Genomic DNA, 22,995 nt, shown 5'->3' with positions numbered 1-22,995 from the left:
GTGTTCGTCCTGCCCATTAACTCATCCCTCAATCCTTATCTCTACACTATCATTAACATGGTATCGAAATAACTCCTAGTCTTTTAACGCAGAAGAGTGGAAATTCACTCTTTTAACGCAGAAGAGTGGAAATTCACTCTTTTAGGAGTCATACTTTGTTTAGGAGTAGACTCTGCTCCGAATAATAGTGGAATCCACTCCAAAGTGATGGTTTATATTATTATTTTGAGCGTCGATTTACTTTGATTGTAGATACCGAAGAGAGTTTTGGGGGATAGAGCCCATCCCTTGGCCTGGATTCTTTTTAGGCCAATTTCGTTCTGTTTCAATATTTCCTGCATGATTTCTGGACAAAAGTTCCTTTTGGTGACATTAAAATGCATCTAAGATTTCACTTTACATGAAAAAAAGATGTAAATAGAAAAGCGTTTGAATGCACTGTAGGTATTTTAAGCTGCAAAATTTACAAAAAGTTCCAATGTCAAAAACCTAGTATTGCTGGGGTCGTAATCGGTGATAATGTTATAGAAGAACAAAAACTACAATTCAGCGTTCTCTGTATGATCCATAGTGCACTAAAATACACTTACCGGGTATTTACAAAAATGTACACATTTAGACACGATTGCTTGTGAATACCCCCATCAGCTTTGCGTAAAGGCCTAATAATATTTATCTTACATGAAATGGGAAAACGTATATAGGGATTAGCAGCAAGATAAATAAGAAATAATCACCAAGTACAGGCGCGGATCCAGGATTTTCCAATAGGGGGGCCGGAAATTCGAAATTCGCGCAGACCGTTATTTAAACTTACCAATACTGACAAGGTCATATTAGAAGCACTGTACTTTAATAGTGTACTGGTACCTACAAGCGGGCACAATTATTTTGGAAAGGGGACATGCTCACGTCACATCTCTTGTCCGATATCAACATTCCCCGTTTTCAAGTTATGCTCGCGCGCAATTTTTTTGACATTTCCATCAGTGGGGGCTGAAGCCTCTTGCCCCAATATCTATTTCCTGGTTTAATAATTTGGCGAGTGAGCGGAAATTTGAGCTTATGTATGTTGTGAAAAGTGTTAATTGTCACCAAAATATACGAGATAAGATATAACAAATGCATATTGGTAATTTTTAAATTTTATTGGAAAGAGAGGCTGCAACCCCATCCCGCATTAACTGCAGGTGTTTTGAAATCAAATCAGACTCCCCAAAAAAGTATTAACCAAAACGCACGAATCCTGTTTCAAAAATCCAAAAAAATGTCAGCTTCAGAGGGGGGCACATCACCCCTCAGACTCCCTCTAAAAGTATTAACCGAATCGCACGAATCCAGGTAAAAAAAAAAATCAGCTTCAGAGCTAGAGAGGAACCCCCCCCCCACACACACACACACACACACACACACACCCTGTGCACGCAAGCGTGAAAGTAACGCTGGCGCTAATGCGTAAGCAGGGGCGGCGGAGCTATTTCCAAAGTGGAAAGCACCAACAAAAAAGGGCACCTACAAAGCGAAATCTCAAAGCGAAAATATACATTTTTTCATTGTGATGCCATTATCAGGGACGATTTCAATATTTGTTTTTTCTTTATATATCATACAAGATATTGCTTAAGCATCACACTTTCGGCTGGGTGTGATTGTCTGAATATTTATTTACGAGCGAGCAAAGCGAGCGAGAAAAAATGTAAGATCTGTGAGGTCGCAGAGTGAAAAATTACATCTTATAAAGAGGAAAAAAACAAATCATGATGGGGTTATAAGCATCACGGAAGACTGAAAAAACATTTGTTTTAAAGTGACATATTGTATCATCTATAAATGCGAGCGAGCGAGCGACCTTTTTAGGGGAAATTACTCTTAGTCGCTTTAAATTAAGTGCAAGACTAATGATGAGCAGGTTAGGGGCACGTGCCCCCCCCCCCCCCGTGCCTACGTGCGAAAGGGATAAAGACACTTATTAGAAAAGAAAAGGAGCATGTGTCAAGGTACAAAGAGTAATTATCAAAGGTTCAAACGGGGCACTTCTTACACCTGAAAGGAGGCACTCACCAGAAATGAGATAGGGCACTTATGAGTATGGGAAATGGGCATTTGTTGACGGAAAAGGGGCATCCATCAGAAATTGATTTATCAGAGGTGAAAAGGGGCATTTATGAAAAGGAGATAGGTCCCTTATTAGAAAGGAAAAGGGGCACGATTCAAAATAAAAGGGCAGTTAGCAAAGGTGAAAATGGGCACCCATCATAGATGAAAATAGTACTTATCAGGAGGGGAAGGGGTACTTTTCAAAGTAAAACGAGCATCTCTCATATTTGAATAGGGGCAATTATCGGAGGTGAAGAGCGCACTGAAGTAAAAAGAATTAACTTCTCATATATGAAAATGGTCATTTACCAGAGATGAAAAGGGACACTTTTTATTTATGAAGGGCCTCATTTTTCTAAATAGCCCTTATCAGATAGGAAAGGGGGCACATGTGTTGATGAAATGTGTGCTTATCCGAGTTAAAAAGGGAAAGGGGCACTTCTTTACAAAGTAAAAGTGGCCCTTGGGGGGGGGGGGGTACTTAAAGAGTGGGGCGAACTTTGCCCCCTACCCCTGCCACCCGACCCATCATCTGAAAATCCAAAATGATGTTGTAGGGGCCGGGCGCGGCTTTATCATGAGTGCTTTTATGTGAACTTCTTTTTTATAAATATATTGTGCTGGATTCCGACCCAGATTGCACACTCTAAAATGATAGTATGATCATCCCAATACGCTTGTAGTTCACGTATGCACCCCTTCCTCTTAATCCGTCGTTACCGTCACTGCCATTTACGTATGGCCGGCCGGCCGGCGTATTTTTTATTTACGAGGGGAATTTCTCGATTCATTCCAATGAAACCGCTTAAAATTCCAATGAAACCGCTCGCGAAGAGTCTAGCCTAGATCGAAGAGCTCGCTAGTGCTATACGCTAGTGTGAATTTACATCCAGGAGAAAGTTTGCTTAACTTTTTCTTGAAACACTTGAACGGTTATGGAAACTGTTTGTGTTTCTAATCTCCAAATATTAATATAATTCTGCATCAAATATAAAACATTGATTTCTACTGTGATATGTAAAGGCACGAACTTACGTTAATACATACCCAACCAAGAAGGTGCACCATGTTAATACATTTTAACAAACACATCAACATGTTACCTAGACAACTCATCACCATAGCCATTGTAAAACCATAATGATACATGTAAAATATAGATTGAAGCAATTCTCGTCAGTTGGCTGTATCCTGAGTGTGATTTATATAATGGATTTTGAGTAACATTTGCATCTACCTGTAGTTGAAGAATAGATACAGTGTATAACATCAATTAAGTTGGAGTTCAATTGGAAGGAAGTAACGAGGAATATTAAAGCAAGGGAGACTGGGAGATGAGGAATGCAGGAAGTTAGAAATTGAGAGATTACTCGCGAGATAGCCTTGCATTAATGAATCCTTTATATAATGTTGTCTTGAGAGAAAGTAGACGATTTTTTTTTAATATTGGAGATTAGTGCAAGTATTAGATATATTGGAAATAGAATTAATGAGAAAGTTATTTTTTATCAAGATCAATACATGGGGGGGCACCATCAAAATAGGGCACTTTCTGGAATATAAGGTGCACCTACAAAGGGAAACATCAAAATGTAAATCTACCATATTAAGACATTGATAGACGTACGCGTAACGCATGTCACACACAGAAAAATGAGAAGAAAAGAAAGAATAATGTTTTTTTTTTAAAAGATAGAGGAAAAGGAGAGAGACAGAGAGAGGGAGAGAAAGAAAGAAAGAAAGAAAAAAAGGAAGAACATGAAACTTAACTTTACACTTAGGCCTACATATTACATTTCCGACTGAGTTGGCTCAACATGTGCTTAAGTAGTCTGCGCACGAAAGTACAACAATACGAAAAAAGTTATATGAAATTGTCTTTAAGAAAGAAAGAGAGGTTAAATTCTAAAATGAAATGAAAGGGGTTATGTGACTCTCAAGGAGGAAATTACAATTTCTATCGCTCATGACGACTATTTGGAATTTCCTAAATTTGTTTAAAGTTCAAGAACTTCCTGGGGCTCCGCCTCATGCAAGACTCCCGGCAACAGCAAATTATTTACACAATTTCTTGCTGTCTGCTGCCTCGAGATCACTGGAGCGAAGAAAGGTAACATATAGCAAGAATCCCTATTCAGTGAAGGATTTATCCCTTTTATTATTAAAGACTCCCGACAAAGGGAGAGAGTTTTATGTTTAAGCTTCTACCAACCACGCCCGTGGACCTTTTATTATTTACACAAAGGTAAAAGTATATAGCAAGAATCCCTATTCAGTGAAGGATTCATCCTTTTTATGCAGATGCTTCTTCTACCATTCTTGACCAGAAGTGCGTTTCAAACTCAATGATATGGGCATCATCCCATTGAATGTTGTGTCCAGTGTTACGGGTTTGTTTTGCTACTTGCTGCCTAATCTGAGGGCTCTGTTGTGCTCTTTAAAAAGAGGACACAATAGGGGCAGCGCAATTTAAATATCAAGGAATGTATTAGAGTTTATTTCTAAAATGAAATGAAAGGGATATTTGACTTTCAAGAGCGACAAAAACTCTAATCCATCCCTTGAAATTTAAATTGCACTGCCCCCATTCAGTGTCCTATTTTCAAAGAGAACAAAAAGGCTTCAGATTGAAGATTCCATCTCATAAAATTGTCTATAAGAGAGAAAGAGAGCCTTATTTCTGAAATGAAAGGGCTATTTGACTTTCAAGAGCGATAAAAAAACTCTAATCCATCCCTTGGAATTTAAATTGCACTGCCCCCATTCAGTGTGCCATTTTCAAAGAGCACAAAAAGGCTTCAGATTGAAGATTCCATCTCATAAAATTGTCTATAAGAGAGAAAGAGAGTTTATTTCGAGAGAAAAAATGAAATAACCTCTCTTCTTCTCTTATAGACAATTTTCTTTCTTGAAAGTCAATAACACTTTCATTTCATTTTAGAAATAACCTCTTTTTTTCTCCTAAAGACAATTTCTCTCTTGAAAAGGCTCTGCCAGGCCCCTCAAGCTCTGCCATGTTGTATGGATCCATTAGAAAGCAAAATAAGCCCACTCAATAATTAATATATATTAAAACGCCATAGCGATTCATCCAAATAAGAAATCCACGTAAGAGGCATTTTGAAAGTTTTAAGAAAATTTCTTCAAATTCCAGGATATTGGATGTTATTTTTCGGGAAACTCTATTTAAACGAGTGGAAGCACTGGCGGTTCTGTTTTTTTTTAAACTGTAACAATTCTCCTTGGATCAGATATAGACCAAAACAAGCCTCATCATCTTCAGTATACAAGTGTCATTTCGGACCTTACAGCTTTCATAGAAATCGCTTCTGGACCGTCAAAGAAAAAGTTTGAGAACCCCTGGTCTACGCATTATACACATCAGGACCAACTTGACAACTTGACAAAAATTTGAGGGGGGTTCGACCCCCCCCCCCCCTGCGTACGCGCCTGCATGTGCATCCCTTCCTCCTTATTCCCTTATCCATCGTTACCGTCACTATCATTTTAGTAGGGCCGGCCCCCTCCTTTTAACGACTCCCAAGCCATCAAGAATGACCCCATAATAATCCATTATTTATGGATTACCATTCTGCCGTTCTTTGGAGGGGCTGGGCGCGGCCTTTTCAGAAGTGTTTCTACACTAACCTTTTCATGCACTCCGGCTTAACATAAACAAGCATGCTAAGATTTTTTTGAAAAGAAGCATAATTTAGACTCAATTTCGCATAACCTAAAAATAAGAATACGGCCAGTCACCCCTCCCCCCTCCCCTCAATGCATCCGCCTTTACGCACCCCCCCCCTTCCCCTTGTCTTTCCCTTATTCGTCGTTACTGTCACTAATTTTTAGTGCCATTTCGTTGTCTTTCTTTCTCCCCGGCTCCTCTCTTCTTTTTCTTTCCTCTTTTTTGAACTCTCTCTCTTTTCTTTACTTTTTTGTTCTCTTTTCTTTTATCTTCTTCTTTTTTTCCCCCATTCCCCCCCCCCCCCTCTTTTTTCCTTCTCAATTTTTTTGCGCCGCCAATAGGGGGGGGGGGGGCCGCGGCCGTTTCGGCCCACCCCTGGATCCGCCACTGAAGTAATTAATAGACCATCAGAATTAAATGAAATAGGAAAGTGTATTTCTAGACAATTTTCGACATGATATCTTGTGAGGCAAGCACACGTAATGCAATAGAATGCAAGATGATCGTTTTTCTTGAAATTCTTCAACGTTTTTCCAACATTCTGAATAGAAAACGGTGCGATGTAAGGCTTTTCTTTAAATGAAAATATATGCCGGAATACGTGTAGGTTCTAATTTGTCACTATAAATATTATGAAATATCGTAATATTGTAAACAATCTCTTGTAAATATACAATGTAATGTATGGTTTCTTTAATATCGTCACGTATCGTGCTACACAATCATAAAAGTATGTATTTGTACATAGTTATATAGGACTATAGCTCTTTTTAGTTGTAAGATATCTTAGTCAATGACGATGTTTACTTATTTATTTAAAAAGGACAACTTTGTCCCAAGATATAAGGTATTTCACAGCTGATACAGTCGTATCTTGCAGATAAAGATACGACTATTGTATTATAGTAATACAAATACTATTTATGACATGTTGTGAATACCGGGGCAGATGTGGGCTAAGGATTATAATCCGATATGACACGTGTTGAAATATGATGGAATATGGTGATGGAATATAATTATAAACAGAATCACTTACATAGATTATTTGATGATATTGACTACACATTAACGAAGAATTTAGTACTAATATACAGATGCTGCACATTTTGTCTTTAATGTAAAATTGTGATTGAGGAGAGAATAGAAAAATCTAATAAATATTTGCACCCAAGACAACGCTGCGTGGATTTGTGTTTATTATGGTTCATTACATTTGCTGAAGTTTTTTTCATCAATTCCTTCTTTAAAAAGAAATTGTAATATATACTTACAAGGACCGTGGTTCCATTCCAGACTCATGGCAGGTCATAACATTTTACAGCACAATACAAAATATACAAACGAAAAATGAAAGAAAACAAACACTCAGACAATGAACGCAAAAACAAGGTTTGAATGGAATGTTAAAGGTTTTGGTTTTACTTCTTCATAATATATAACATGTAATATAATCTGAATAAAGCAACTTATTTTCATATAAAAGCTGATTTTTTTTTTCGTTAATAATCGTCATAATGTGTACCGTCAAAACTTTATAAAACGTTACAAGGAATGAAAAATTGAGTTACGCGAACAAAATACAAAGTTATAGGTCTATTAAAATGTATTTATACAGTATATATATATATATATATATATATATATATATATATATATATATATATAAAAGAAACTAGTCGAAGAAGATTATGAAAAGGTACATTTTGAAGCATGATTAGTATTCAAATCGACTGAAAGTTGGCGACTTCGGCATATCAAATATGAATATATTGTTGGCCCGGAAGCAATCATTGCCTCCACCCACCCCCCTCCCAAATATAAAACTGAAAAATCATGAATAAAAACTGTGCTCTTAAAAAGAGGCTAAAATCCCCGGTTTAGAACGGATGCATCTCATATTCATTTTCAAACCTTTCAGTCCCAGTCACAGAGATCTATGAATAATTCATGAAGGCGGGTCGATTGAGTTCGATCGTGAATTGGCCATTTTCGTACTGTAACCAAATTTATGCATATGCCTTTGTGAAGTGTCTCGATACGAATTATTTCATTCACCTGTTACGAACAAAATAGTATCCCAATAGTCTAAATAGAATATAAATAACATAAATTAGTTGTTGTTGCTAGTGGTTGCTATGTAGGACAAACATTTTGGCTCGCCCTACCCAACGGCACCTAATATATCGAATTTGCAATCTGACAATCGAAATACAATTTTTCGTTCTAGGTGAATGAAATAATTCGTATCAAGACACTTATGAATTTGGTTACATTACGAAAGTGGCCTACTTAATGCAACACTGGATTAGTAAGTCCATTTGTGGAGGAACATTGGTGCAACTGGTTTTGCTAATTTGTTTTCTCGCCGATCGAATTGGAATCTGGTGTCTTTGTAAGCGCATATCTGAATGAAAGAAATACAAACATGATAACATGATGATGATAATTATAATAATAATAATAATAATTATAATGATAATAAGGAGAAGGAGAAGTAGAATAATAAGAAGAAGACTTTCGATGAGAAGACTTTTGATGAAATTTTGTTGAGTATTCTTGTTTTTTTAAGTATCGATTGGAATAGTAAATTCATTATTTTTGTTTTGTTACGTTTTCTAAACTGATTTATACTAAAATGCTTTGTTTAGCTGTTTAAGGGGTTAGGCTCGACTAGCACATGTGCTGTTATCTGGCCCCTTTTACCAACCAATAGTTTCTCTTCTTGTATATGTAAAATCATTGTATGAAATGTATTGCTGTTGGTAAATGAATCAAATAAAAATCATATAAAAACTACAACAAGAAACAATAATTATGATTATTAGTAGCTTGGTATTATTATCATCATCGTCATTATCACAATCAAAATTAAAATATACCGATAAACACAATAAGTAAAATAAAATATATGTAATACAGACAACCATCAAAGTATCAGAATAATTTCCAATTGCCCGAAAAATAATGTTCACATGCATTGGCGTAGCGAGGGGGAGGGGGTTTGTTTGGGGTGTTCAAAAATACACCTCCCCTTAAAAAATCCTGGCTACGCCCTTGTTTGCATCAGTTGTTCATACTGACCTGACGGCAAAGAAGGCGAAGGCATGGACCACAGCCATAATGACGAACACGAGACCAGGGCGTGTATCAACTGATGAGGCATATATACCATTGTATATACCACCCAAGATGGGCGTGGTCAAGGTGTTCAAGAAGGATCCTAGTGCCATGAATGCACCTTTAAAAGATGCAGAGGGGAAAAAAATAATGGTTACCATATGTTATGATAGTAATGAGGATGATAATGACGATGGAGGTGATGATGATGATCGTGATGATCCTGCACATATTATTACACAAAGGTATTCTCAAGGGGCATGAAAGTATTATTCATTTGTATCCATATATTTAGGCTAGCCGCCCTGAGGTGCTGAAAACATTCCAGACGCGAAGCCAGGGCCCCGTTGCATTAAACTTATCATTGGTGGTACCTTTGGCATCAATATGGCAACTACCATGGTAACAGGGCTCAACAGCCAATCTAAATCAAGGTTTCCATGGTAGTTATCATTGATGGCAAAGTTACTATCAATGGTAGGTTTTGTGCAACGGGGCCAAGGGCGTGTCTTTACTGAAGATAAGAGACACATAATTACCACTGTAGATATAACCCAGGATGGGCGTGGTCAGGGAATTTAAGGATGTCCCTAGTGACAGAAATGCACCTTGACAATACAGAAGGAAAATCTTGATGGGTAAGGGTTGGGAATAATTTCTGGCCAATTAAAAATACTTGGTGATAATTGTTGACCACGGAGCAATTGTCACTGGAACATGGTGACTCACAATGTCACAACCAAAGTTGGCTTAGAGGTCGTACGACAGTATGCTCCTGCCATAGTTGGTCCGCCATCAATTCATTGCTACCTTTATTTCTGGACCAAACACTAAACATAACACTAACCCCAAATCTAACCTAAAACCAAATTTTAACCCTAACCCTGACTTTGAAGTAATAAACAAAGCATGGAGCAACATTATTGTCGCCAGAGCACCAACAACCATTTTTTTTTAACAACTTAACCCAATATCTAGGCCTGTTACATAATACTCTTCTCATCAATAAGCAGCGTCCAAACACTAGACTTCAGATGGCTTTCCATTGGCCCCGTCGCATAAAACTTACCATAGATGTTAACTTTGCCATCAATGGCAACTACCATGGTAACAGGGCTAAACAGCCAATCAAAATCAAGGTTTCCATGGTACTTACCATTGATGCCAAAGTTACCATCAATGGTAAGGGTTGTGCAACAGGGCCCAGTGGACTCGAGAATGTCTCAGGAACAGTAATGTGACATTCATAATGTGTTTACGAGATTAAAATGAAAAGAGGGTAACAGATTACCAAACATTCAAGATAACCGTCAATCTTACCTTTCTTACTTGGGCTAACCAGGCGAGACACTATGGAGCCATTCGCTGACTTTGACGGAGCTCCGATCAGGACAAATATGGCAGCTAGGAGATACAACAATAACATTTGAAGGAAAAAAAAACAAGACTTAGTACATTGCCACCACACAACCTATTAATTGAAAATCTTATTTTGAAACATAGACAGGTATAAGACCGCAAAAATGCAATCAAAAGAGATGATGAGCTATTGGAAATTACCTTTGAGGAATTGTATCTATCAGGAAAGACATTCTACTCAACAGAACATCCTACGGCATCTCAGTACAATGAAAAACACATTGGACTATAACTGACACTTTCAACGTAGGTGTAGCTGATTCTTTTACTCTGTTTAGGGGGAGGCATTTGGTTCTGCAACTCTGCCGAAATCGCCACTCGGCGATGCTATATTCGCACACTAGGGTATTTCTTAAATTCAAATTCCGTCTGGACGACTAGACAGTGTATGCCACTTACCAAACATCAGGAGCTTTGTAGACGTAGCATAAGCGGTAAAAAGACAGACCAATATGGCAGATATTGAGCCGTACTGGAGCAGCCTGAAGTCTTTCTTGAGAGAGCGCTCGCCAAGCAGACCCAGGACGACCCCGGTACCGACGGCCTGGCCGATGATGCCCATCAGGCTCTTGAAGGCCGAAAAGATACCGTAGAGCTTGGGCGACCACGCGAAGGGCGCTCGTTTGGTGTACAGGAGAAGCAGGTTAAATTCAACTGAATTCGGGAAGAATACAATTATCAGGGACAAAAAAGGGAAACTTTTAGAAGTCAAGTTCATGACGTTCTTATACAAAACAAGCAAACAAGCACATAAAGAAAATTCGGTTGTCAAATCATAAAGCTCGTAGGTTAATTTGCATAGTATTCATTCATTATTAATTTCTAGAAATATTAAGTATAAAATGAGTCTCTGGCATAATAGACACATTATTAACAAATGAACATTACCATTCAATATTCTTTGTGCATGGCCATGAGGACTGACGACGTGCTTCCTCTAATAAGTTTTTATGAAAGCCCAGAAGAAAGATATTCCAATCAAGTAATATTATCTAAACATTCTGTCGACATCTATTAATTAGGTGTTGTTTTTTTAACTCTTGCATAATGGGAAAGATAGGATTATCCTCACCCATTGATGATGCATTACCGATCATCCCTGTAACCAACACAACTATAAGAACTGTTCGAAATTGGCGATTCTCTTTTGATGTGAGTACTTGGATTCCTGATGTAAGGCTACTCCAGACGAGTTCGATCGAATCCATGACGACGCCCAGACGGCTGTTTTTCCTGTCCTTGATCTCCTTGACGACGCCGTCATTGCTCGATGCGGCCTCATCCTTTGGAAGAGTTTCGTCGATGAAGAGGTAAACGATGGCGACGACGAAGAACTGGGATGCGGCGAAGAGGAGGTAGACTTGAGTGATGGAAAGGAATTGAGGAAGGATTCCCGAGGACAGCATGCCGACGATCATCCCGAGACCGAAGAAAGGCATGATGCGGCTTATACGCACTGCTCGCTTCTCCACGGGAGTGTTGTCTGTGATGATGTTCACAGCGGTGGTCATGAAGGTCTGTATCCCTCCGCCGACGCCAAAAATGAAGCAGCTCATGATGACCAAGGGTAAGGACACGACCGGGACGATGGACTGCACCACTAGGAAGAGACTTACGAGAAGCGAACCGCAGCATGGGAACATCAGCACCCGCTTCCGGCCGATCGTGTCACTGAGGGCGCCCAACAACAGTGCCGCGATGGCTCCAGGGATATCGGTGAAGATGGATTGAAGGGTGAGAAGGCGTGAGGAAACCATCTGCACGTCGGACTCTGCCTCAGGGTTCTCGGAGAGGTTGTCACAGACGTCCGTCCTGTAACGTTCCAGGCAGAGCCGGTTGATGATCATGTTTTGCCAAATGGGAAACTGCATGGTCAACCCGGCAATGTAGAAGAACAGGACCAACTGGAGACCGCATTTTCGGAATCCACTCCCGACGATGTCAAGGATTGTCATTTCTATAATACAAAAATAACAAATATATTGAAATGGTAAATATGATGAATGGAAAACATCGAGTACATAAAACATGATCACGAATACTCATCAAGAAATCAATTAACCCTAAAAAGGCCGGGCTATTTGAGGTCTTAGTACGGCCGGGGGGGCATTATGGCCCCCCCCCCTCCTTAAGATCTCGGCCGCGAAAATGTGCACGCATGTCAAGTGAAGTGTATAGAATAATATGATAATTTCAACTTTTTGAAAAATTTACTCATTTGCATATTTATGCAAATAAAGTCATACAAATCACATTTTTACCCATAAATCATATATTATTCATATTTAAGCATTCTTTTTCACTACATAATTCATTAGACAATTCTGAATAACAATACGACGAAAAAATTTGGAAGAGCCAGCTTATTCCTTATGTTATCCCTTGTTTTGATAATTTCTTATGTATTTCATGGTTTTTTTAACTTATGTATTTCATTGCTTTTGTTGTTTTATTTCATTTCTTACAACAATTCAACTATTTTGACTCCCAAAACAACCACCTAAACTTTAAACAAGACCCAATAACTCATGTTTGATCTGTTTTTAGGAAAAATGACTTTTCCATATGTTTTGTACACAAATCAAGAAAATGAGCGATTTTCGGCTGACATGCAAAGACAAAAGGTGACGTGACCTTGTAACCGTAGGTCCGATTTTCAAAAATCTTTTAAAAGTTGCGCAAGACTCGAAAGAAAAAAAAAACAGCGAGCGGCGGGGCGCCATCCATATGCGTTCCCGAGCAATCGGAAAAATCGTGGAGGCCCCCACCCCTGGCCTTATTAGGGTTAAAGGGCAATTTCAATAATCTGTTGTATTGTTTATAGAAAGCATGTCGCTAGCATAGTTCACAATCACGAGTTGACGTCACAATAATGCGCAAAACGGCGAGGCTAGCGCCGAGCAGAAACTTTCATCCAATCAGCTTGCGGTAACTAACCACTAGTTTTGTGACGTCACAATGCTTATAGCGCATTATATTCTTTTCATGAAATGCGTTGCTAAATGCTTCATTCTTATTGAATTACCCTTGCATACGGACGGTCTTTCCATCTTGCTTGCTTCACAATGCCAAATCGATCTATGAGAAGCTAAGGCGTGACCAAAGTTTTCCGAAAATTATTCTGCTGTTTCCGAAGTAAGAATTGTAAATATACACACGTTATGTTGAAATTTCATATAATCCTTTAGTTTTAGTGTTATACTTCAGGGGCGGATCTAGCTTTTTGCCAAGGGGAGTGGGGGGGGGGGGGGGGGGGTTGACCCAGTGGCGGATCCGGGATTTTCCAAAAATCGCACCGTTTTACTGTTTTACGTTTTTTTCTTCTTTTTTCTTCTTTTTTTCCTTCCCCCCCCCCTTTCCCTCTTTTTTCACTTGGCCTCTCAAGGGAGGGGGAGGGGGTTAAACCGCCGAACCCCCATCTAGATCCGCCCCTGTACTTCACTCTTCGATAGCGACGATGATGAGGACTTTATTCTTGATCGCTTTGATCGAGAACACCACGACGTGATAGTCATCTTTGGTGTTTGGATTTGTCAGTCACGGAGATCGAAAACGATGTTGTTAATGACAATCAGTCAATCGGTGAAATCATTGTGCTTCAATATTATTATCGTTGAGAGGTTTCCAAAAACTAAGTTGCCTTGAATAATAAAGTCCGTTGATATCAACAATCATTTGTGTTGAGCAAGGCGATGTTGCTTTTCGTCGTGGGTATGTACACGTATAGTAAAACATAAATTTAACTAAAGATTATTCTGCCCTTTTTGCAAACGTGACGATGAAGTTACACTGCAGGAACAAAACGGATGAGGAAGGATGGATGAAAGGAGCAAGGGTTGCAAGGGCTTCGCTAAAACATCTTGACAGGGGGCGAGTGTCAGATCATATTTCCCGACAATTAGTCGAAAATCCGTCGTCGAAAATATCCGTGTAAACAATAGTTTCATTGGATTTGTCGAAGAGCATGCATTGAAAACCTAATTTGCTTACACAAATTGTGAATGTGGTGTTGACACCCCCCCCCCCCCCCCCCCTAAGTTCTAGCGACTCCACTGATCGGAACTTAAGAGACGGGATATTTGTTGGAATGGTACCGTAATTTATATTGACCATGAATGGTATGGATTTGGTTAAAGTTTTACAATGATTTTACATGATGCATCTAGACATTCGACCAAAGAGATCCCTTTTTATTAATCTGGATCTGCGGTCAAGAACTACAGAGACGTATAACTACCAATCTCATGAACTTGAGTAGACCCATTGACAATTTGCTATATCATCCATGTCTCGATTCTTCTCTCTCCCCTCTCTCTCTCTCTCTCTCTCTCTCTCTTTCTCCCTCTCCCTGTCCCTCTCTCTCTCTCTCTCTCTCTCTCTGTTTACGTCCCTCTGTCCCTCTCTGGAAACATGCACCACAAGTATAAACGTGTTTCACCTCAATTTTGACCCCCGGATACCACATTAAAAATCGTATGCATTTCCACATACATGTATATTAACGCTCAGACAATATTAAAGGTAAAGACCAGTATTGGAAACGCCCCAATTTCAAAAAATGAAATGGAAGCTCTCATTACCATTTATGTGAAAGAATATGTTTTGACTAATACATGATGATAAAAAATTTGCTGGGAAACCGCCTACTAATTCATATATTTGGTAAATTTGTTTCTCTCATGGTCTGTGAGAGATATAGGGTAGTCCCATATACATCTTTCTGTGTATAGTGCTTGTAACTTTACGAAGAATGGGCCAAATTTCTTATCATTTTGATGATTCCAGAACCTTGCAGATGCTAGATGATAGATTTTTTTTTTTTTTTTCATAGGTTTTTATTCGTTTCTCTCAAAGAAAAATTGTACATTTATAACATTGGATACAAAATAACAAAATAATTTAACATAGGTCTTTATAAATTTACCAATGATCTTTTACATTTACATACAAAAGTTACACCTCTTCATTTTCCTTTGGAGACAAAAAAAAAATTATATATATAAAAAAGGGAAAAAGCTACAAAACACCTACTACCCCCCCCCCACCCCACACAACATTTAAACACATAACATGTACAACAGTATACAAAACACACGTTAACATAGAACGAGCAACAACAACAACAACAAAACAAAAAAAACAACAAAAAAAAGAGAAGAGAGGAGGGTCAGGAAGTTGTATATTGAGAGAAAAAAAAAAGAAAAAAAAAAAAAACTGAAAACATTTATTCTAAACTTTCCAAAGCTTCCCATTTCCTTAAATGAATTGAAAGTGTGTCTCTTTCCATTGAAAGTTTTTTCTCTTCATTTCTATTTTCCAACAATCTATATTCTATTTCTTTTGCTTTTGGAGGGTTTCCCTTCTCTCTACTGTGGAAAATCATATATTTAATCAAAATTAAAATGTGGTTCAATAATTGCTCTGTTTTAAAAGTAGTGTCATCTATTCCTATATGAATTTCTTTCCAGGATAATTTCTTCAAAATTGGTAAATTAAGTCTATCTTCACATTTCCCCCAGACTTCCTTTATTGTATTACATTCAAAGAATACATGTTGATAAGTTTCTTCAAAATTTTTGCAAAATGAGCACAAACCATTTTCATGGAACCTGAATCTATGTAAATGATGATTTGTATATAAAATATTATGCAATAATTTGAACTGAAATTCTCGCAGTTTACTACTTAAGGTACACATCCTTGGTTGAACATATATCTTTTCTACTTCTTTTCTTGGAATATTGTAAAGTGTCATTAAATTGCCGCCTGCCGAGTTTGTTTCTACATTCTTTTTAATTTGACTCTTATATACCATTTTTGCAGTTAAATCTTCAAATGTAAACACTTTCTTTGTGTAACTGTTGTCGATCACGAAAACCCAATAAATTCAGTCAGACACAAGCTTTTACGGGAGTTGTCAATCTTTATTTTACGTCTCCGTATCCATCCATGTAACTCCGTGAAAACTGTATGACAAAGACAAAAATTGCAAGTATAATAAGTAAATATGCAAATGAATCTAACCACAACTGCAATGCTTCAATACGTTACCAAATAAGGAAATGAGCATTTATATCGATTACAGTTTCGATCGATCACAGAATCATCTACGCAAAATAATCTTGGCTATAAACCCTTGCCAATCGTTATAATCATTATGTCATACAATTCATAAGGCTTTTATGGCTCCTTGTAACTTGACAGCCTAACTAAATTGAATCAACTCTAATAACAAAAGAATAATGACTTTTCATTGCCCCACATATGCCTTTCTATGTAAGTAGAAAGTGTAGATCCTTCCAGACCCTTCCTTGTAAACTTCATTTATCTTTGTCCTAAATTACCCTAATACAAGTACTTTCATAACTATGATAAATGAAACCTGTCTCATACAGTCATAAGTCATATATATCAGTCGTTACTCTTTACCTTATACAATATTTCATAAATGGTTTTACCGTTCTACGTAAATTCCTACACAGTCGCACATTACACGTGTACATGAACGTATCGCTACATACAGCCAGACTTGGCTTTATATCCAAATTAATCTTCATAATCCTTTACATAACAGCACTTAATTGCAAGCAAACATCATATATATAAATATACTGACCTCTGTGCCCTTTTGTGAACTGAATATCCCTCAGAATACGAATTTTGACAAATCAAAACATTCGGTAACAAACAAACTCAGCTTGCTCCATCGAACCAAAAATCAGCTGCCACTAGAGGGCGACAAATTTCTGAGCAAGTCAACGTCATCTACACTTTGAAAAAATAAATTCTAAACTAAAGCCAGTGTGAATTGCTTTTCTTAAAGGTTGAACATTCTGTTTCCATTCATAAGGGGCTACGTTATAAATTTGTTTTACTTTATCAATTTCCACTCTGCTCAAACCTAACATTATAAAATGAGCTTCAGGTTTCATTTCTCCATTTTCTTCACAAATGTGATGAATTCGATATATATTTTTCAAAAACAAAGTTTCCTCAAATAAGGTTTGACCTTCTAGTTGAATAAAATTATTATTATACAATATTTCATTCCCTTTGTATCTCTCTTCTGTTTTAACATATTCTTTCATATCTATCCATGCTTTCAGAAGATTCTGATAAAAGGAAGGTAACATAAGTTTCACTGTATCTCTCCAATAATTGCAATAAAATATTAAATTACCTCCTATCGGTCTCATTAAATATTTAAAGTATTGTTTCCACTTGATATCATGAGTTCCTGTTACAAGCCTTTTTATCCACATTATTCTTTGTGCTTTTACAAACAACCTAAAATTCATCATTTTGAGCCCACCCTGCTGATAGTCTAACATCATTGTACTTCTTTTAATTTTATCTTTACCTCTCCACAAAAAATCAAAACATATTACTTCCATTTCTTTGTATACCCACTCTGGAACCGGCATTAGTGATGTTACATATGTCAATTTAGAGTATCCATATACTTTCATCAATTGAATTTTACCCATTAAAGTTAGGTCACGCTGTTTCCACCACGTCAGTAGTTTTTTAATTTTGCTCAATATTTCCTTATAATTCATTTTTTCCTTGATATCTACATGAACTGAAAAATAAACACCTAATATTTTAACAGCATCTACAAGTTTCCCAAACGGAAATGTGTTATTAGACACCTGTGGGCCCAGGGGCAGAATATATGTCTTATCCTTGTTTAACTTTAATCCTGATATTTTATAAAAACCTTCTAAAACGTGTTCTATTTCCTTAACTGAACTCATATCTTTGATGAAGAGTGTTATATCATCAGCATATAATACTTGCTTTATTTCTGTATTTCCAAAACAAATTCCTTTTACCAATTGATTATTTCTTATCGTATGAGCTAAAATTTCAATGCATAAAATGAACAGGTATGGAGATAATGGGTCTCCTTGTCTAATTCCTCTTTCAACTTTAAAATAACCTGTTGATGCGTTTCCATTCATAACACAACTTTCAGTATTAGTATAAAGTATATTCACCCATTTACAAAACAATGGTCCAAACCCAAATGAATTTAAGACTGTGTATAGAAAACAATGAGAAACAGAGTCGAATGCCTTTTCAAAATCTAAGGCCATCAAAAAAGCATTTTCCTTATAAAAAGAAGTATGAAAAAAATAGATGATCAACCTTTTCTGATCGATTCCACAACGTTTCTTTCACAATGCAATCGCATGACCATAACTGGTCTTTACCTTTAACATACTGCAGATCCCCACACATTTATGGACCTACTGCAAATTCTGTAACATGTTGTACAGTCGTGCATGATTTCTTCGTAAAAATAGATTGATTCTGCAAGGAAATTAAATACACACGAATGTACAAGTACTTACCGATTTCTATAAAGCCCCCTAAACCACAGTTCTGTACACACGTATCGATGGACCAACTTACTATGAAACTGAACATTATGTCTATGTAGTGGTTTTCTAGTTCTGTATAGAAAATGCACCCAACTGTGCAATAGATCCTAAACTAAACTAAACAGAGGTTTCTTTTTAAGCAGACACCGGGAGAAAGAATCGATTGTGCACACTTTTCTTTTCTTTCAAATTTTAGGTAAAGCCGGTAAATATGTATTGTTACGTATTTGCTAAAACCTGGTCAGTTAGCCAGGAGTTATCAATCGTACAACATGTCTGCTGGGCTGCCTCTGTGTACTTAAGAGTGCTAGGAATTAGTTAGAACCGCAACCTTACAATACTTAGCGCGTGAAGATGATTTTACCGTCTAAGAATCAGATAGGCTTATGGGGTTTTAGAATAGGTATTATAATAGGTGCTATAGCTTTGCCCTGGGTAAAGGCGATTTTAGTATTTAAAAAAAAATCTAAAACATAAGGAAAGGGCAAATAAAGTAATATTAAAATAAAAGCAAAATCATAACGGTAAAATATCGTCATTACAATGTCAAATGAACACAACAAAACGGACAGATATCAACATAATCAAATCATTGGAATACTCCTTCGATGTATATGCCTATATATTCTGTTTCTGTTTCGGTTGCGTCGGTATACTCAAGGTTAACTGTACTTCACCAACGTTGTGATTAGTATGGCCGTGTATGTGCTATGGAAGGAGAGGTGTTTCACATTTGAAGTTTCTGCTTGAAGACTGCACTGGAGGTAGACATGACTGTTTCTTCCTTGAGTAGGTTCCATTCTGCTGCTGTCCTGTTGAAGAATAGGGACTTTTAGATTCGCACGAAGACAATGGGGATTGCTAAGATCGACGCCCTTTTAATGCACTGCCTTGAATGGACGTCACAAGTATCAGTCCCTAATGAGTACTTGTGTACGTCCTTCTTAATCAGAGTACCCTCTGGATTCTTTTGCTGTTCCCTCTAGTAATTGTTCTTCCCCCTCTGTTGTTGGTTTGAATGTATGTGTCAGCCTAGCTTGATTCCCACTTCTCCGTTTATGATCTTGTTCAAGAGTTAAAGTTAAAGCAATCCTCCTTCGATATAAAACAATTGAAATAAAAATCCGTTAGAGTTCTCTTCTTCACTATTGAAGATTTTCAACATTTAATTTTTTTATTCTATATATTGATTGGCTGTATATATATCTATCTGTCCTCATTTTTCTAGTTCAGTATGCTGACATCTACCTTCCCATTCCCCGACCTTGCGATCACGGATACAGGCATGGAAAACAGGTGTATTGATTTCCATTTCGTGAGAATTCAGTTCAAAACAGAGGGAAGTATAGCTCCTTAAATAGATTTTGTTCTCGTTGATTATACTTCCGAAAGGATATGACGGACATCTGTTTTGAGTGACATCAGAAATTGAATTGATAAACCATTTGACTAAGGTTACTTTCGGTGTTGATATATTTGATAGGATCCCGTCAAACTGTGTTATTGTTGAAGGTTCTTGATTGGCTCTCATACCAGAGGTTCTGGATTCGATCCTCGCTTGGTGGTATATAACAGGCTTTGACAAGGTGTTTTGCCGTCCCGCCCTACTCAGGTGTAAATGGATACCTAGCAATGATGGGTAATACTGTACCTGCCAGGTCCATAGGAAGAGCGCCATGTACAGGTGCGGATCCAGGATTTTCCAATAGGGGGGGGGGGGCCGGAAATTCGAAATTCGCGCAGACCGTTATTTAAACTTACCAATAATGACAAGGTCATATTAGAAGCACTGTACTTTAATAGTGTACTGGTACCTACAAGCGGGCACAATTATTTTGGAAAGGGAACATGCTCACGTCACATCTCTTGTCCGATATCAACATTCCCCGTTTTCAAGTTATGCTCGCGCGCAATTTTTTTGACATTTCCATCAGTGGGGGCTGAAGCCTCTTGCCCCAATATCTATTTCCTGGTTTAATAATTTGGCGAGTGAGCGGAAATTTGAGCTTATGTATGTTGTGAAAAGTGTTAATTGTCACCAAAATATACGAGATAAGATATAACAAATGCATATTGGTAATTTTTAAATTTTCGGGGAAAGAGAGGCTGCAACCCAATCCCGCATTAACTGCAGGTGTTTTGAAATCAAATCAGACTCCCCAAAAAAGTATTAACCAAAACGCACGAATCCTGTTTCAAAAATCCAAAAAATGTCAGTTTCAGAGGGGGGCACATCACCCCTCAGACTCCCTCTAAAAGTATTAACCGAATCGCACGAATCCAGGTAAAAAAAAAATCAGCTTCAGAGCTAGAGAGGAACCCCCCCCTCACACACACACACAAACACACACAGACACCCCCTGTGCACGCAAGCGTGAAATTAACGCTGGCGCTAATGCGTAAGCAGGGGCGGCGGAGCTATTTCCAAAGTGGAAAGCACCAACAAAAAAGGGCACCTACAAAGCGAAATCTCAAAGCGAAAATATACATTTTTTTAGACATTGGTATATACCCTTTCATTGTGATGCCATTATCAGGGACGATTTCAATATTTGTTTTTCTTTATATATCATACAAGATATTGCTTAAGCATTACACTTTCGGCTGGGTGTGATTGTCTGAATATTCATTTGCGAGCGAGCAAAACGAGCGAGAAAAAATGTAAGATCTGTGAGGTCGCAGAGTGAAAAATTACATCTTATAAAGAGGAAAAAAACAAATCATGATGGGGTTATAAGCATCACGGAAGACTGAAAAAACATTTGTTTTAAAGTGACATATTGTATCATCTATAAATGCGAGCGAGCGAGCGACCTTTTTAGGGTAAATTACTCTTAGTCGCTTTAAATTAGGTGCAAGACTAATGATGAGCAGGTTAGGGGCACGTGCCCCCCCCCGTGCCTACGTGCGAAAGGGATAAAGACACTTATTAGAAAAGAAAAGGAGCATGTGTCAAGGTACAAAGAGTAATTATCAAAGGTTCAAACGGGGCACTTCTTACACCTGAAAGGAGGCACTCACCAGAAATGAGATAGGGCACTTATGAGTATGGGAAATGGGCATTTGTTGACGGAAAAGGGGCATCCATCAGAAATTGATTTATCAGAGGTGAAAAGGGGCATTTATGAAAAGGGGATAGGTCCCTTATTAGAAAGGAAAAGGGGCACGATTCAAAATAAAAGGGCAGTTAGCAAAGGTGAAAATGGGCACCCATCATAGATGAAAAGAGTACTTATCAGGAGGGGAAGGGGTACTTTTCAAAGTAAAACGAGCATCTCTCATATTTGAATAGGGGCAATTATTGGAGGTGAAGAGCGCACTGAAGTAAAAAGAATTAACTTCTCATATATGAAAATGGTCATTTACCAGAGATGAAAAGGGACACTTTTTATTTATGAAGGGCCTCATTTTTCTAAATAGCCCTTATCAGATAGGAAAGGGGGCACATGTGTTGATGAAATGTGCGCTTATCCGAGTTAAAAAGGGGAAGGAGCACTTCTTTACAAAGTAAAAGTGGCCCTTTGGGGGGGGGGGTACTTAAAGAGTGGGGCGAACTTTGCCCCCTACCCCTGCCACCGACCCATCATCTGAAAATCCAAAATGATGTTGTAGGGGCCGGGCGCGGCTTTATCATGAGTGCTTTTATGTGAACTTCTTTTTTATAAATATATTGTGCTGGATTCCGACCCAGATTGCACACTCTAAAATGATAGTATGATCATCCCAATACGCTTGTAGTTCACGTATGCACCCCTTCCTCTTAATCCGTCGTTACCGTCAGTGCCATTTACGTATGGCCGGCCGGCGTATTTTTTATTTACACGCTAGCGAGGGGAATTTCTCGATTAATTCCAATGAAACCGCTTAAAATTCCAATGAAACCGCTCGCGAAGAGTCTAGCCTAGATCGGAGAGCTCGCTAGTGCTATACGCTAGTGTGAATTTACATCCAGGAGAAAGTTTGCTTAACTTTTTCTTGAAACACTTGAACGGTTATGGAAACTGTTTGTGTTTCTAATCTCCAAATATTAATATTATTCTGCATCAAATATAAAACATTGATTTCTACTGTGATATGTAAAGGCACGAACTTACGTTAATACATACCCAACCAAGAAGGTGCACCATGGTAATACATTTTAACAAACACATCAACATGTTACCTAGACAACTCATCACCATAGCCATAACCATAGCCAAAACCATAATGATACATGTAAAATATAGATTGAAGCAATTCTCGTCAGTTGGCTGTATCCTGAGTGTGATTTATATAATGGATTTT

At 37.9% G+C, this 22,995-nt stretch overlaps 1 protein-coding gene and 2 long non-coding RNA genes across 3 annotated transcripts; 1 reads left to right on the top strand and 2 right to left on the bottom strand.

The window, feature by feature from the left end:
- The first annotated feature begins 2,199 nt into the window (after positions 1-2,199).
- Positions 2,200-22,750, top strand: LOC115919812. Its single transcript, XR_004062022.1, has 3 exons — positions 2,200-2,236; positions 17,447-17,450; positions 22,450-22,750. It is a non-coding gene; the product is annotated as an uncharacterized LOC115919812 (long non-coding RNA).
- Positions 7,185-18,832, bottom strand: LOC754028 (solute carrier family 46 member 3). The gene is made up of 6 exons (XM_030974129.1): positions 18,682-18,832; positions 11,397-12,281; positions 10,724-10,978; positions 10,226-10,309; positions 8,870-9,026; positions 7,185-8,192 (listed from the first exon to the last, which is right to left on the bottom strand). The coding sequence occupies exons 1-6, from the start codon at positions 18,755-18,757 to the stop codon at positions 8,138-8,140; spliced, it is 1,512 nt and encodes a 503-aa protein (XP_030829989.1). The 5' UTR covers positions 18,758-18,832; the 3' UTR covers positions 7,185-8,137.
- LOC115919813 lies at positions 16,228-17,091 on the bottom strand. The gene is made up of 2 exons (XR_004062023.1): positions 16,941-17,091; positions 16,228-16,290 (listed from the first exon to the last, which is right to left on the bottom strand). It is a non-coding gene; the product is annotated as an uncharacterized LOC115919813 (long non-coding RNA).
- Positions 22,751-22,995: the final 245 nt, after the last annotated feature.

The sequence above is a fragment of the Strongylocentrotus purpuratus genome, unplaced genomic scaffold, assembly GCF_000002235.5.
Source record: "Strongylocentrotus purpuratus isolate Spur 01 unplaced genomic scaffold, Spur_5.0 spur5_scaffold_7, whole genome shotgun sequence".
Classification (NCBI taxonomy): domain Eukaryota; kingdom Metazoa; phylum Echinodermata; class Echinoidea; order Camarodonta; family Strongylocentrotidae; genus Strongylocentrotus; species Strongylocentrotus purpuratus.
The sequence above is the reverse complement of the archived record's forward strand: the minus strand, read 5'-3'. Positions and strand labels throughout refer to the sequence as shown.